The 16,726-nt window shown below is 49.7% G+C and overlaps 1 protein-coding gene across 7 annotated transcripts in view; it reads right to left on the bottom strand.

Moving 5' to 3' along the window:
• Slc38a10 (solute carrier family 38 member 10) overlaps positions 1–15,653 on the bottom strand; it is a 54,382-nt gene extending 38,729 nt beyond the window's left edge. For 6 of the 7 annotated variants that reach the window (XM_036195809.1, XM_036195808.1, XM_036195807.1 and 3 more), the window contains exons 1-6: positions 15,284–15,653; positions 11,773–11,890; positions 4,990–5,035; positions 4,116–4,209; positions 2,502–2,645; positions 1,305–1,429 (exon numbers count right to left, since the gene is read on the bottom strand). In XM_036195809.1, the coding sequence (XP_036051702.1) occupies positions 1,305–1,429; positions 2,502–2,645; positions 4,116–4,209; positions 4,990–5,035; positions 11,773–11,890; positions 15,284–15,382 (626 nt within the window). In that variant the 5' untranslated portion in view covers positions 15,383–15,653. The remainder of the gene's footprint in view (positions 1–1,304; positions 1,430–2,501; positions 2,646–4,115; positions 4,210–4,989; positions 5,036–11,772; positions 11,891–15,283) is intronic. The other variant, XM_036195810.1, reaches the window with a different exon arrangement.
• Between the last annotated feature and the right edge of the window lie 1,073 nt (positions 15,654–16,726).

A 16,726-nucleotide genomic window follows, 5' to 3' on the forward strand; every position in this document is an offset into this window, starting at 1 on the left:
CTGATGCCCTCTATGTTCCATGTGGCCATTTCTCCGGACCCAGGATGACAGTTCTGTATAACACAAGGTCTATCTACCACGAAGTGAGATCAAAGGGGCCAGACGATGACAGCAAGAACTACTCCAGGTACCAAGTAAGGGGGCCATCCCAGTAGGGACAGGCCACTGAGGGAGAAGAACTCTTGTCACCGCACCTGGCAAACATTACGTGCTTATAGCCTGGGGACAATATGTGACCAACACAGAAGAAGAGGGCACATTTACAGCCTCCAGGTCTTCATGGAGGGGAGATGAATCCTGCACTTAGACAGTGGCATGCTTCCACCCTCCAGGAACAGTACCTTGCACTAAGAACCAACCCACAGATGTGCACTGCCTGCTAGGTGGTCACTGCCAAAGCAGCCCAACCACAGGCTGGTTTTTAAAAAGCAAACACGCAGGCAGAAAGGACAAATGGTAACTAGGTACGCCGCACAAGAATGTAACTTCTGTCACCGATGATAATGGGGACATTAAACAGCAAGGCTGGAGCACGTTCTGGTGGAGACAGAGCTGCCAAGAGGGAGCCGGTAAGTGGGAAATGACGATTTGGAACTCGCATGTGGGTGTAAACACAGCAGTGTGAGCAAATTTTCTGTCACACTAGTATACGATTGGCACAATACATGCCCACTGACACCACAGGAGGGGGGGGCTTCTGTGCCAGCCCCCCTCACACACATGCCGATGGTCTTTTCCCATTGATGTCAGATTTACGCTCACTGTTCCCACCCGGGTGTGCATCACAAGCTCCTGCCACCCTGATGGAGAAGGTAGCGCTGCTGTGAAGGGGGAGCAACCCGTTCTGTGTTCACAGAGCCCCGCACGCCAGAGAGCCCGCCTGCACACACAAGCCTCAGAGACATCTTAGCAGCAGCCTGAAGTCAATGTTTGTGCAACTTCTTTTTAAATATTCTCAGAAGAACAGCTAAATTCTGGCAAAACACTCGGGACTCTGCACAATCAGATGGCTGGGTTGCTGCTGCACCCCACAGCCAACTCTCCTCTCATGGGATCTGGAAAACTAGGTGCCCTTGCCAGTCAGTCCCAGCAATAGTTCACTTCCCAGTTACAAGAGAACTAACCCCCTCATCCTAGAGGGAACAGCCATACTAGAACAAGCCATCATTCCTCAGTGGCCAGGAACAAGCAACTCAAGAAATGAGAAAAGCAGGACTCTCGTCCCCACCATGCCTCACTTCACTCCCCACCCCTCTACACCCTCAGCCCCACCTCCATCCCCCTGCCACCTCAGGAGTACTTACGACTGACAGGCAAAGGACATGCCGAAGATGGGCACACAGCGGAAAATGCCCTCCCAGCGGATGTAGCTGACTCGCTGCAGCCACTGCCCACTGAAGAGGCCATGCTTAAAGGAGGACAGCACAATCTGGACCAGGGAGAAATAGGGCAAGGGTCAGGAGTCAGTGTGGACCACTAGAACCTTGCCACAGAGGAGGTAGAGGAGACATGCAGTTCTTTTCTACATCAAAGATGGCTTTACTCCTTCCTACAGCCTGGAGCTGAAGAGGCAGGGACCCCACCTTGCCTGATTCCCTGGACCCTGGCTCACACTCAGTCCATACCTGAAGCTGCTTGAACACTACCGAGGGGTATACCTGGCTGCAAGGGGGTTCTACACAGGATGGAGCAGCTCCTATATAGGGCCTCTTAGTGGAGATAGAAGCAAAACCTCACTCACCACCCAGCCCTGATGTCTGTCTCAAATTACAGAATGCAGTCCCCTTGATATGGCATGTCCTGCCTTCCTCACCCTGGCCCAGGCAGACTTAGGCATCTTTCAGCAGCTCAGCCACTGAGGATGTAGCCACCTGAGTAAGGAGTTAACTGTCACTGGGCTGGTCCTCAGAGAGCTGAGGGGCACTGGCGGGGCACTGGCAGACCATGGCTGCACTGAGAAACCTGCAGCCCAGACTGTCCAACCTCCGGCAAGGACACCTGGTCCTGCCCTCAGGAGGGGTAGCTTCTTCCCTAGCCAGTGAAAGTGATTCCAAGGCTTCAGCAGGCTCCGGCAGCAAAGGGTGAGGACGCTCTCTCTTGGAAGTCCCCACACCTCATCTTCTAGACTGTCCCCCAAAAGCTTTTAGAAAATGACAACTGGTACCAAAATGACAAACCATGAACCTGGTTACACGCTCCACAAGAAAGATCTTCCCACAAAACACACAGCTGCTACATTTGCTTTTTCTAGAGCCTTGGTAAGGGATGATGGTCTCAGAGTCCCTGCTAGTCATCTGCCCGGCCTCTGCTACCCACTAGTCAGACATACATATGGCCTTCATGACATCACAGAAACTCAGCCACAGCTGTAAGACAAGGGGCCACCTTCCCCTCACCCCCACAAGGTAGCTAATGGTTACACCAGACTCAGGCATGGACATTACGGTTATGGGAAGGACTAAGCCACAAGCAATCCCCTTGGCAGTGCATGTGGTGCTCACCACAAACATGAAGATGGTGTAGAAGAGGAGCGCCATGACGCTGAAGGACTGGATGGAGGCCATCATGTTCCTCTGCAGGCTCAGTGGGAGCACGATGCACAGGGACACCCCGAAGAGCAGGAACACACGCAAGCTGCTGGTCGCCTGAAAGGGAACCAACAGAATCCTCGTGGCCTGCAGCCCCGAGTACTCACTGCCAAGGCTCAGCTTACCAGTGTTGCCAGGGCAGGAGTCACTGCAGGCGGGGAGCACCTTGAGGCCTTACGACAGAAGGAGGCGGGGTCAAGCCTGGCATGCTCACTCTGAAAGCTCCCTCTCAGCAGCTGTGCCATGTGGCCCTGGTGTGGCCCAGACAGGCTCCACAATGAGACTAGTCGGGACAAAAGGGTCAGCTATCCCCTCTACGCAGGGAAGGACCGTGACGAGAGCGGTAGGCACTGTCCTGCTCTGGCACACCAGCACAGCTAGTGCCGGAGGCTGGCAGGAGGAACCACCACTTCTCCATACGACTCAGAGCCAACTCTGCTGCAGAAGGAGACTCTGATCCAGAAAATTTATCACAGAACTCCAGACTGGCACCTACTAGCAAGCATAGGTCTGGGGCAATCTACCACCTAACTCAGCTGCAGCCAGTACTCCGACTTCCTGGACCCTTCTTCACAGCTGACAGCACAGGTGGAGGCGAAACTTCTACACCCAGCTGCAGGTACCTGCACACCTAAAAGAGCCCACACTGCTGAGCATGGGCGCGCTGGACACCATGGAGGAAGAGGACAGACAGGCTCTGTACACACTGGCTCGCTGCATGGGAAGCACTTGCAAGGCGCAGAGGCCAATGCTGTCCTGCAAGTCTCTCAGAACTGCAGGTAGGATACCTGACCCTGGCACGGGTCAATAGGTTTTGAGAAATAACCCAAGAACCTGTGTGAGGGACTGACCCACAGCTCTGTGAACCCACAGGAAGAATGAGAGATGGAAAGCAAAATGGGAAGATACCTTCAGAACACAGACCAGGGTCAGGCTCACGGGATACTCACTGGAAAGCTCTCCAGCAGCATAAAAAAAAAAAAAAAAAAAAAAAAAAAAAAAAATCCAACACCTTGTATTCATGAGTAGGGCCACCCCTCTGCTGCCATCTTTACAAACTAAAATCCATCTCTACCTATTTGATAAACAGATACGAAGAACTCTTCACAGAAAAGACCCTCCAGGGCCATGTGTGTACTCTCCCTAGCCAGTCACTGGCTACAGCTCTGTTCCCCTGCAAGAGAGGAAGACCTTGTGGGGCACAGTTCACAGGTGGTACCCCTCAGGGACAGGGAGGGTCCCTGAAGGATGCACAGAGCTATGTCACAGGCCCTGAATGGCAGTGCCCTCATCCCTTCCTCAATGGTGTGACCTGCCATGCCCCTCCTCCTTTCCTTCCCCTCACACTACAGGCTGTATCACAGCCTGATCTCCCTCTCCTGGTATCTCTCAGACACTACCCCAGCAAAGTCCCTGAAATCCAAGGGAACCTGAGTGGCTGGCAGGCATGGGAAGCTTCTCTGGGCCAAGGAGACCCCAGTGGCAACACAAGCATTACAACAGGCCAGACAGCTAACAAAGCCTTACCCGTAATCCAACCAGCTGGGCAAAGAAGTTGGAGCCCAAGTCACCAATTACGACGTAGAAGGCAATGCAGGTCCCCAGCATCAGCCCAATCATGCTGTGAAGACAGACGGACACAGGACTTTGGAATCAGATGTGAAAGATAGTGCTGCTTTGTGATTAGAACATGGCATCTCTGTGAGAATCACAACCCAGGAACCCCTGGGCTGTGCCGACACGGCATTGCCAGAAAACTGGCTGAGTGACAGACAGTTCTGTATGTCCACACTCCTAGGACTGGACGTTTGGGGCTCTCTCCATTGCACTTGGGGTGAATACTGAGCCACACTTAACTAATCTCCGTGGGGTAGCATATTTTCCTTCCACAGGAGCTTCAGAAATTCAGGTGCAACAAAAACTCACAGTGCTGTTAGACAAGTTAAGGGAATAATCAACCTGCTTCCAAAGAATGTTTTCTTCTGTCTTCCCTGATTTAAAAGCCTAAAAGTGTAATTTCCCAACTATTTTTAACTCATAAAATTTTACTCTCAATGACAACAATGTGACACTTCAGTTCAGTGCATCCCTTCTGCAGTAGAGTTGGGGGCCATCTAAAGAACTGCACTGAGACTAACTATCCAAGGGAACTATTTGCTCCCCAAGTTCCCATTCTCACACACTAAGTCTCAGCAAGACTTAGACAGGCTTTCAGCTTTGACAGCCATCATTTTAAGGGTACAATAAACTGACTTCCAGCTAGTCTCTAAGTAACCCCTCAGAGGCATAGTAGGAGTTATCAGCCAATCCACACGTGGAACTCATCGTTCATTCCCACAGGCTCCAGCTCCTCCACTGCTGCAGGAAGAAGAGTGAGACCCAGCAAGGCTACGCCGCTCACCTGGTCTCCACCAGCATCTTCCCCGCCTTGCCGTAGGCATGGAACGCTAGGAAAGACAAGAGAAGAAAGCTCAAGCCAACGGTGAGGGAAAAGGCTGCCCAGGAAAGCTATGAATGGCAGTTTGACAGGCATCCATTTGCTACAAGTTTCATGGATAAGGAAATACTTTAAAACTCCGGTCCCTCGACTTTCTATAGACCTACCATCCTGCAATGAAACAATGTGAAACAAGGACAAAGCAAGGGAAGAAGGGAAATATGGGCAGGGTTTTTGTTGTTGTTTCATACGAAATTTTAAGGGGGGAAAGGAATCCAGGACCCTACAAAGTAGTGTTCTCTGCCCATGATGGCTAGGAGTAGACCTGCTGGGAGCAGTGCCAATGCAGCAGAGGTAACCCCACTCAGAGCCGCGAAGAGGGAGAACCAAGAGGAATCCAGTAGGTTCAACCCCTGCCCCAGAACACAGAACTCATGCCCTGCACCACAGGGACACTGCTGAGCACTTCATATGTGTCCTTTGATTGTGATTTACAGAACAGAACAGGATCTTTGCAAGCAAGGCACTCTGAGAAAGGGAACAGGGCTCTGAGCCTTGCCAGTGCCCAGGACAGCCAGTAAAAGAACGCGGATAATGTCTAGCATGCATGGCCGCAGCAGTGTCCTACCAGGAAACGGGTCTCTGTCTTTCACTTCTGACCCAAAACTGTTTCCAGCAGATGGGAAATTAAAAGCTGACTCAACAAGGCTCTTCACAGGACCTTAACAGTTATCCGGTCAGCCAGTGTTTTCCCCCAAAGTTCAGCCAGATGAGGGCAAAGGGAAGTTCTGGTCTTCTGGGAGCAGCCAAAGGCAGTGCACGTGACAGGAAGGCCTCAACCTTGTCACAGCCCCAGCTTCCTGCCCCTGTTTCCGCCCTCACTCTGGACCAGCAGCCCTCTGAGGTTGAAGAGCAGGAAACACACATCCACTGGGTATGAATGAACCAAACAAAATCCTTGTTACTTTTAACTAGGAAGAGGCACAGAGTTGGCAAAAGCCAGACAGTTGGCATCAGCCTCAGCCTGGCCTGAGAACAAGGACTCCAGCCTCCAGGGGTCACTCTGGTCTTTCCCAGACTCAGCTGCAAAAGGAACCAAGCATACCCTCAAGTTCATCTAGCAAGGACTGAAACCCAGTTCAGAACATTACCTAAGGTCTAGACTGAGAATTTCAAAAAACTAAAAGAACTCCAGAGGCAATAGCAATAGCTGCCTGCCATGTCACCAAAGGATACCCCTCTAAGCCCTGTGCCAGAACACGCAGCAAAAGACACAGAGGGCCTAAGCACTGACCCAATCCAACGCCCACTATTAGTCCTTTGTACTCTCTAAAAGGAAAGTGGGCCTGCTCACACTTCAAATACAGAAGAGCCTGTCTGCCATAGAAAAGTCCAGAACACACATGCTTCTAGACGTGAGAAAGTGGAGGTCATCAGCTAGCCAGAAGACCAGCAGGAGGTAGTGCTCTCTTCTCCAGATCACTCTCAACAGAGCCCAGGCCAAGACCAGGCTTTCTGCCCACCTGCCTGTCCCTATCTTCCCTGAGCCCTGAGAAACAGGGCCACAGGACACCCAGCAGAACTGACTCCACCTCCACCTGCCCACAATACCCAGCAAAGCAAGGCAAGAAAGGAGTGCTTTTCAAGATGGGACACAGATGAGGCAGGGAAGAGGTTGCTGTTCATGACTAGGGCAATACAAGGTGGGGAAGGCTGGCCAGTGACTTCAATTGAGCCACTCCTGGACGAGGTGTGGGAGGAAGAGCCCTGGGATGCCCACTGTAGCATGGGCACAGGGCCAGCAGAACTGGGCAGGTGCATAATAGACATCATCAGCTCCGGGAAGTTGGGACGGCATAAAGAACAGGTGTCAGAGCTCCCCTTCAGAGTCTTGCTCACCAAACCTAGGCCACACCACTCAAGGACATGCAAGAAGAGGCATTCAGCCAGCATGTCCCTGCAGGGACTACTCTAGGCCCATGAAGAGTGAGAGGCATACTGACCATGAGCCATGGTGAGTACCAGCAACATCCACTATTCACAGCTGAAAAGACAAGAGGCCACGGGGCTGTCATACAGTCTCCATTACTAGAGAAAGTGGCTTCCATCCCAGAGCATACACTCCTAGAAGAAGAGTTTCCCAGGAGCCACTGATATGTCTGTGTTACCTTCTATCATGGTTTTTGTTGTTGTTGTTTTTTGTTGTTTTCTTTCTTTTCTTTTTTTTTTTTTTTTTTTTGGTCAACTTGACACAAACCTAGATAGATATTTAGGAGAGGGACTCTCAACTGAAAAATACCCTTATCAGATTTCCTATAGTATGTCTGTAGGGCATGTTCTTTTTTAATGACTGATGTGGAAGGATCTAGTTCACTGTGGGTGGTGACACACCTGGACAGGTGGTCCTGAGTTGTATAAAAAAGTGGGCTGAGCAAGACATGAGGAGCAAACCAGTGAGAAACCCTCCATAGCCTTGCTTCAGTCCCTGCCCTGACTTCCCTCAGCGATAGACCTGAGAGTTGTGAGATAGAATAAACCCTCTCCTCTCCAAGCTGCTTTGGCCATGGTGCTTTATCATGCACCAGAAACCCTAACTAATACACCTTATGAAATGAAATGAGGGTTAAAAAGGCCATGTGGAATATAAGCTGGGCATAGAAGCAGAAGGTGTGGAGTTTATAAAAACCACCCAACAATCACAAGAGCAAAAACAAACAAAGCAAACTGGTGCCCACATCCACCAACAACTCCACTGTGCGGACTCTCCACCCTGTAGACATTCATTCTCTGTCAGGGAAAAGAGGCCACTGACACAGCTGGTAATGTGCTTAAGACTTGAAGGCAAAGGGGCCAATGTGAGAAAGAGGTTCCCGGATTCCCACGGAGTGCAAACGGTAAATGGCTCTTTATTGAAGACATGGCCCCACCCTGGAATTCTCACCTTCTTCCATGGTCTCCAAGTGAGGACATAGGCTATCTGCACATTTCATCTACAGAGCCCCAATGTCCATGACCCAACCCAGGGTCCTCCCATACATCCATAGTCACAGGCCATCTGTCAGGTCTGCTACGTCCTGAGGGAAAGAGGGGCACACCTTCTGAGCACCCAGATGGGCTGCAGCATAAGTAGACAGTGAGTCCTGGCCCATCAAGAGGACAAAGGACAGGGAGAAAGGCAGGTGCTGTCTGTCTAGCTATAGAAGAGGGCTCCACACTACCTGTGGGGCCAGACCATGGCAGAAGGCGGCACAGGAGACCCTCTTCTCGGCCACTCTGGCTCCCATACAGCTAGTCACCCCAACTTGTAGACAAAAGAAAACTGGTGCCGAGCTGACAGGTCCAGAAGACTATCTGGGGACCTGAGAGACTGGGGACTAGGGAGGTCAGGATTCCAAAAAATTGTCCAGGGGTTTGAAAAGCTCTGGGAACCTGGAAGACTGAGGGCCCAGAAGACTATCTGGGGGCTCAGGAGATTGAGAGTCTAGAAGACTCTCTGGGGGCCCACACAACTAAGCTGTCTTGATTAGGATCCAGACAGTGGTGGCACACACCTTTAATTTCGGCACTTGGAAGGTAGAAGCAGGTAGATCTCTGAATTCAAGGCCAGCCTGGTGTACAGAATGATTTCCAGGACAGCCAGGGCTACACAGAGAAACCCTGTCTCAAAAGACAGAAAAAAGAAAAGAGGAGGGAAAAAAAGCATAAGCTAGACTACTGGGAATTTCTGGGAATTCGTTGTTTTCAGTAAGTTATCACATTCAGTTAAAGCTGAAACCCCAGGCAGCCAGCATTCAGAGGTGTTTGTTTGGACAATTTTCTTTCCATTGCTCAAATCTAGACAAACCAGTTTGACTTCTCAGGGACTTTCGAAGAATAACTGACTGGCCAACTAGCTACAAGAAGCCATGGGTGCCCCAGCCCAGGGCTGAGCTCACATCTTCTTTCAGGACTCAGGACACAGAAGCTGGAACTTCAGCTACAAAACATGGACAGAGGTCTCAGAGGGAAAGGACCACACACTGCACCATGGCTCCACACCACCAAGGGAAACCCCCAATCACCTCACTTCGTGCATTCTGGTAGGGCAGAACTAGGCTGTCTCAGTTTAACTGATAAACCTCACTTCTTCAAATGGCAGTAAAAGACAGACCAACATCATCACAAAAGAATGAGAAGGAACTCATCCCTTGGGTTCTGAGGCCAGGAATGAACCACTGCAAATCAGACTGGGAAAAACAAGAGGCCTCACTACAGAAGCCCATATGTGCATCTCCAGAGGAGGCATGGCACCTCACGCCTTTGCATATCATTCCAATTCAGGTCTTGAGAACTACGTTACTTTGCACTATTTCATTTGCCCCCAAACTCTGCACCATTTTCCTCCCTTGACCATGAGAGCTAGGATCAGAGGCCAGGCGCTATGCAGGTGAGAGCAACATTCCAGCCACACACTGGCTGGGGGAGGTCATCCCAGGAGGCTAGAAAAGGTCTTTCCACATTCCCCCACAAGACTAAGTACCAAGAGCAGAAGAGCAGCATTCTGACCTCGATGCTAAAGAATTCCAGAATGAGCTACACAGCAAGAAAGCCCAAACCTGGCAGGCAGAAACAACTAGCTCACATGCCAACCTGAGGGGGACAGGAGAGTGAGGCACCCTCGTGCTATTGAAGCCAAACTACCTGAAGACAAGCACAAGCGCTGCATTTAGTCCTTGTGGCTGAAATGAGAAGAACTGGAGGGGACAGAGCTGCAACCAACAGTCCTAGGAGAAGGGCCCACCCTCGGGGAGACGGGGACCGAGCCCCAGACACAGGCTGGACTGAAGCGTTTCCGTCGTGGAGTTCCAGGGGTTGGAGGAGCTCCTTTCAGCAACTCCAAGGACGGCCTCAAGGTATTGGGAGTTAGCAGCAGCAGGTCAGCAAAAGGCTAGGGGAGCAGCAAGTCTACGGACTTGAAGGCAGGTGTGTGCCTCTGTAAAGGGGTATCAGCGCAAGGGGAGCAGCAAGTCTACGGACTTGAAGGCAGGTGTGTGCACCTGTAAAGGGGTATCAGCGCAAGGGAGAGAAAGAGAGGCCTGTTGCTCTGTACCCTCCTCCACCTCAGTCCAGTTCTGAGGCAGGTGATTCTACGTTTGTTTGTTTGTTTGTTTTTGAGACATGATTTCTCTGTGTAGCCCTGGCTGTCCTGGACACTCACTCTGTAGATCAGGCTGGCCTGGAACTCAGAGATCCATCCACTTGTCTCTGCTTCCCAAGTGCTGGGACTAAAGGTGTGTGCTGCCAGGCCTTTTTTTTTTTTTAAGAGTGTTTTTGATTGCGTCTTTTAAAAAATTATATTCGGCACTTAAAAAGCAGAGGCAAGTAGATCTCTGTGAGTTCTAGGCCAGACTGATCTACATAGCAAGTTCCAGGCAAGGCATACCTACCTACACAGTGAAACTTTGTCTCAAAAACAACAGGCCTGGCAGTGATAGCTCATGCCTTTAATCCCAGCACTCGGGAGGCAGAGCCAGGAGGATCTCTGTGAGTTCTTGGCCAGCCTGGTCTACAGAGCGAGATCCAGGATAGATAGGACTATTATACAGAGAAACTGTCTTAAAAACAAAACAAAACAAAAAAACAATAATATGTGTGCATATATATGTAATTTCATTCATTATCATGTGTGCATATGTTTATGCATGCATTTATACCACACTGTGGATGTGTAGCTCAGAACACAACTTTGTGTAGCTGGTTCTCTCCTTCAGTTATCACCTTTATGCAGGTTCCAGGAACTGAACTCAGGCTGCCAGGTTTGTGTAGTAACTCTTACCAGCCCTTGTTTTGTTTTTTGAAATAGTTTCTTTTTTTTTTCCTTTTTTTTTTTTTTTTTTGGTTTTTCAAGACAAGGTTTCTCTGTGTAATTTTGGAGCTTGTCCTGGATCTCGCTCTGTAGACCAGGTTGGCCTCAAAATCACAGATATCCTCCTGGCTCTGCCTCCTGGGTGCTGGGATTAAAGGCGTGTGCCACCAACGCCTGGCTTGAGATAGTTTCATGCAGCCCAAGCTGGCCTCAAATTTGCTATGAAGCCAAACAGAGGCTGGCCTTGAACACCTTACCCTCCTGCCATCCTACCCACCTTACCCACCTATCCATCCAAGTGCTAGGATTACAGACAAACACCACCACACCCACCTTGCACCAAAATTTTAAAAAGCCAGCTATGGTGGCACACACCTTTAGTCCCAGCATTTGGGAGACAGAGACAAGAGGATCTCTGTGAGTTCGAGGCCAGTCAGGTCTACAAAGCGAGCTCCAGGACAGCCAGGGCTGTTACACAGAGAAACCTTGTCTGGGGGTGAGGGAAAAAAAAAAAAAAAAAAAAAAACCAACATTGCTCCAAAAACAAAAGAAAAAAGTCCAGAAACGTCCTTAAGAAGAAATAGAAGAAAAATAACTAAACAAGAGGAATAAGAGCCCCCAGACCCTCTTCCTCCTCTCCCTCCTCCATTGATTCTCATTTTTCCACCCCTGCTCTCTTTCCCCTCTTCCTCTTCTTCCTCTTCCTTATTTTTGTCCTTTCTCTCCCAACTCCCCTCCTCCCCCTTCCTTCACCTGCTTCCTCCCTCCCCACCTGTCTTCTTCCATATCACCCGTCCACAAAAAAAAAAAAGACACCCCCCCAGACCCTCCCAAGCAAAAGCATCAGACTTCTTGAGAAGGGACCTATCAGCTCTGCCAGTATTCTGAAAGTCAGGGCTTACCCAGGCCAGCATAGGTTCTCCTCTTGCTCAGGCTGGCCGACTTCACCAAGAACATACATGACTGGTGTGTCATCCATGAGCAGAAGACCAAGAGCAGGGCCCCCAGGATGATGCCACACTGTAAGGTGGAGAAGAAAAAGACACATTTGCAAAACCAGACCTTCTTCAAGTCTCCACTTCATACATCCACAGCACAAGGGGTTCCTGCAGGCCCTCACTGCTCCATCTGTGACCATGGGAGGCCCTGACCTCCTGTGCATGGCACCTGAAAATGATGTTTCCATAAAACCAAATCGGGAACACTGAGTGTCATTTTAAAATGGCTTGTTAGTCCTAGGTCTACTGGGTGAGGCCATCAGCTAGCACCCCACATTCCCTACACCCACCTCACATGCAGCATCTTTAGCTACCTTTCTCAGTAGCCCTATGTAGAAACATGGTCTAGAAGGACTAGGGATGATGTATGCCTTCCTTATAAACAGATGATGATCATGTGATCCTGTGACTTCTCTTAGGTCTTCCCCCCAACAGAAATGAAATATTTATGCACAAACCTGTACATTTACAGTGGGTTTAGCCATAACCCCAAAACAACAAAGCAACCCAATGGCCTTCAAAGGTGACTAGAAAAACAACTGTAGTCCAACCATGCAAAGAAATATTATTCAGTATTAAGGTTTAGAACTCCCAACCTTTCAGTGGCACAATGCACCATGCTGTAGGAAGGGCGGGCCATGAAGGCAGCATACTGTGTGTTGCCACATACTTAGGAAAGACTAATTGTGGGGCCAGGCAATATGTCATATGGCTGAGGGAGGGAGAGCTGTTGACTACAGAGGGGCAGAGGAGACTTTTTGGTATAAAAGAACTCTCTATTCCATGTCCTGACCACAGTAGCAACACAATTGTATACACATGTCAAAACCCAAGGAACCACTCCCTAAAACAGGTGCACTTTATTGCAAGAAAACAGCCCCCCAATAACTCTGACATTTAAGGCATTGGTGATTTGGGCAAGGCATGACGATCCACAGACTTTTTGGTTTTTTTGTTTGTTTGTTTGTTTTTCCGAAACACGGTTTCTCTGTGTTATTTTGGTGCCTGACCTGGAACTTGCTTTGTAGACCAGGCTGGCCTCGAACTCAGAGAGATCCTCATGGCTCTGCCTCCCGAGTGCTGGGATTAAAGGCATGCACCACCACAGTCTTAATCCCAGTACTCAGAAGACAAAGGCAGGTGCATTTCTGTGGGCTCAAGACCATCCTGATCTGTATAACAAGTTCCAGGGCTATATAGTGAAAAAAGCCAGGAGGTGGTGGCGCACGCCTTTAATCCCAGCACTGGGAGGCAGAGCCAGGAGGATCTCTGAGTTTGAGGCCAGCCTGGTCTACAAATCAAGTTACAGGACAACCAGGATTACCCGGAGAAACCCCGTCTTGACATTAGTGGTTTGAGGATACAGCTCAGCAGTAGTTTGCCTGGGATTCGAGCCTCAGGACTACAAAAGATTAAAAATAATAAAAGTAAAAATAAACAAAACAAAATATTAGCACCACTAGACCAGTTCAAAATCTGCTACCAAAGGGGATTGGGAGGAGAGACACGGGGGCTTCCTGTTCTTTCTACTCAGTAGGCCATAAAGGTAAAATTACTGAAAGCAAATAAACAAACATATCAATACAAAACACAAACCACAAGATAACATCAAAGACCCATGATACCAAACACTGCAGAGGACACCTGTGCTGGCAGGCTCCCCAACCCCTCACTCCCTAGATCCCAGGGCAAGGTCTGTGTGTCTCCCAAAGGAACACTGGCATGGTCTACACACAACATGGAATATCAACCAGATGCTGATTCCTATACACTGTGATCCCACTTCCGCCAGGTCAGACCAGGCCATACTAATCTCTGGCACAAGCCAGCAGTAGGTGGTAGTCATCTGGTGAGCAGGAGCAACTGGTAAGTGTGCCGGCACTGTGAGATGTACAGTAAGGTGCTATATGCTCCTTCACTTCATGAAAATTCGTCAAGAGTACACTTAAAGTGTATGCAGCTTTCTCCACACTGAATCACAATAAAATGTTTCTCTTTTTTAAATTGCCAAGATCACTAAACAAACTAGCACTAAACCCAAAGTTTTTATTGGTATGCCTGCTAAACACTTACACACATCCCCCAATACTTTACTGGATCAGATGGCTCTGCCCCAAGGTCCCTAGAGGAGACACCAGTGACAGGAACTGACAGGCTTTAGGCACATGGTGTGGCTGTTTCTAGTTTGGCTTGCACATAGGACTCCCCTACTCAATTCCAAACTCTTCCCAAATAGATCTCCACTTGGCTCATCTTCATATGCTCTAGCAGGGGCCTAGAACCCATGCACAGCAATGTTCCAATTTCGAAACTGCTCAATCACTTGAGCCCAAACATCTATTTTCCCAGGCATCTACAACAGAGCCCAGTGAAGGGCTCTTCACAGACAGGCAGCAAAGATGACAGGGTTCACACAGAGATTTGAAACCAGCCAACACTCCCTATCCCAGGATGCATTTCTGCTGACAGACAAGTTGCCATGGACATTGGGACACGTAGACACTTCAGTAACACCCAGAAGAGACTGACTCAACACTGGGGTTCACAACACAGATGTCACCCCAGAGGGGCTAGCTCTGTCCTACCTACATTCATCAACCATAGCAGACCCCACACAGGTACCTAGATGCATTCTTAATCAGGATAGTATGCAGAGAATCAAAAATTCCCTAATCAACAATTTTTTTTCCTTTTTTCTCTGGAGATGTTAAATATAAAACATGCAAAGTGGTTTTTAATCTAACATTAAATTATCAACAACCCACTTTCACTTCCAAAATGTCTTGGGCGTCATCAGGTCGTAGTGGGTCTTTGCCTTGAAGTCTCGCTGCCTCAACAGCAGAGGACAGCCGTACACATGGCATGAATGAGTGAGTGGAGAAGGGATGAGGAAGACCCACACTTCTTTTGTTAACAGTCATTACCCAATTTGATGCTTCCTTCAGCTTCCGCAAATCATTGGTAGAGTCAACAGAGCCACGTAGAAATTGCCATCTTTTCATGTGGCATTCAACGCTGGAATAACACCAAACTTTTTTTGTATGCTGGTTTTTCCAACTGGAGTGGTATATGCACAGATCGGACCAAACGTACAGTGTTTGTGCAACACAACTCTTAGAAGTAAAACCTAAACAATGCTTTAAATCGCCTTGATTAAGCCTTGTTGTAAGCCAGAGCTGAAGACCGGCGTGCTTCCGTGCAGTGGGTCAGTCAGTAACAGGACGAACACTATCAATTCGCTAATTCCTCTTTCACTGTGCCCTTCCTTAGGGTTGTGAGTGTACACGGAGCGCGCAGATTCAGACAACTCGCTGAGAGGACGTTGCCTGGGAGCCTCTTCCCTGCCCGCTGGGTTCACTTAGCCTTCCCACCAGCCGAGCGCTTCAAACTGACGCCCCTCGCGACCCCGACTCACCTGTTTGAAGCAGAAAGGCATGGTGAGCACGCTGACCCCCACGATGCTGTTTACGACGTTCGTGACTAGCCCCCATTTGGAGGTGGAGGCTGCGGTCATTCTGAGGGTCTGGGGGCCGGGACAGCGCGACCCTAGCTAACCCTAAACCTGGAGCAAGGGGCCCGTGCAGGCGTCGTGGATGTCAGCCTCCAGACCCTGCCAGGCTACGCAGCTGCCTCACAGCCATGGTTCCAGGTTCCCGCCTCCACCTCGCGGGAGTGGAGCAGAAACCCGGAAGAGCCGCAGGCAACGCTAGCGACACCTCAGCTCCGCTTCGTTGCCTCCGGCACACAAACTTCCGCCTTCCGAGTGTACGCTGCCAGGAAATGACGGTATCAGGGGCGGGATGAGGCGGGACGCCATCCAACGAGTGGATGTGTCTGCCTGGAGGAGGCGTGGCCTGAAACCGGACGAGGCGGAACCCTAGCCAATAAGAGGTAAGTAGGGGCGGGGCGGTGGGATGCGATGGGCGGGGCGGGTGGTGTGGTGGGCGAGGTCGGAATGAGGGCGGGGCCCACACATCTGTGTTCCTTGTGCCACGTCTGGGAACGTTTGCTTCTTTTCTGGAGTCTGGAGCCCGCTGGAGAACAAGTGACGTTCAGGTACAGCCTCTAAGCTGGAAGAACAGGAGAGAAAAGGAAGAAGAAAGGATTTGGGGTCTCGATTGGCGGGAACCGTAACTATCTAGACTGAAAGCCAACTTTACTGGGACAAAATTGGAATTTATGGTTTTTTGGGTTTTTTTTAAGGTTTATTTATTTATTATGTATACAGAAGAGGGCTCCAGATCTCATTGCAGATGGTTGTGAGCCACCATGTGGGTGCTGGGAATTGAACTCAGGACCTCTGGAAGAACAGCCAGTACTCTTAACCTCTGAGCCATCTCTCCAGCCCCTGGTTTTGTTTTTGTTGTTGTTGTTGTTGTTTGTTTCGGGTTTTTGTTGTTGTTGTTTTCGAGACAGGGTTTCTCTGTGTAGCTTTTGGAGTCTGTCCTGGCCTCGAACTCACAGAGATTCACCTGCCTCTGCCTTCCTTGTGCTGGGATTAAAGGCTTGCGCCACCACTGCCACTGCCAGCCAGCATTTATGTTTTACTAATGAATCTCCAGGACACCGAGAGGTTCAGAGACTCAGCCAAAGTCACACAGCTTGTAGGAGGCAGCATAGAGATGTGTCTGCTTGGTACCCAAAGCAGCAGGAGGAAATAATCTACTGCCTTAATGTGAATAAAGCAAAGAAAAGGAAGAGGGAGGACCCAGAAAGCTAGGAGGACTTCAAGAGAAGGTGGCTTCTGGACTTGAAGGACTGCTGATAATTCTTCTGGAGTAATGGACGTTAAGGAAATTTAGAGAAGAAAGAAAGGCCCAACACATCAGAGGGTTACTGGCAGTGTCTGTGGTAAATG

This window comes from Onychomys torridus, chromosome 8 (assembly GCF_903995425.1).
Source record: "Onychomys torridus chromosome 8, mOncTor1.1, whole genome shotgun sequence".
Lineage (NCBI taxonomy): Eukaryota > Metazoa > Chordata > Mammalia > Rodentia > Cricetidae > Onychomys > Onychomys torridus.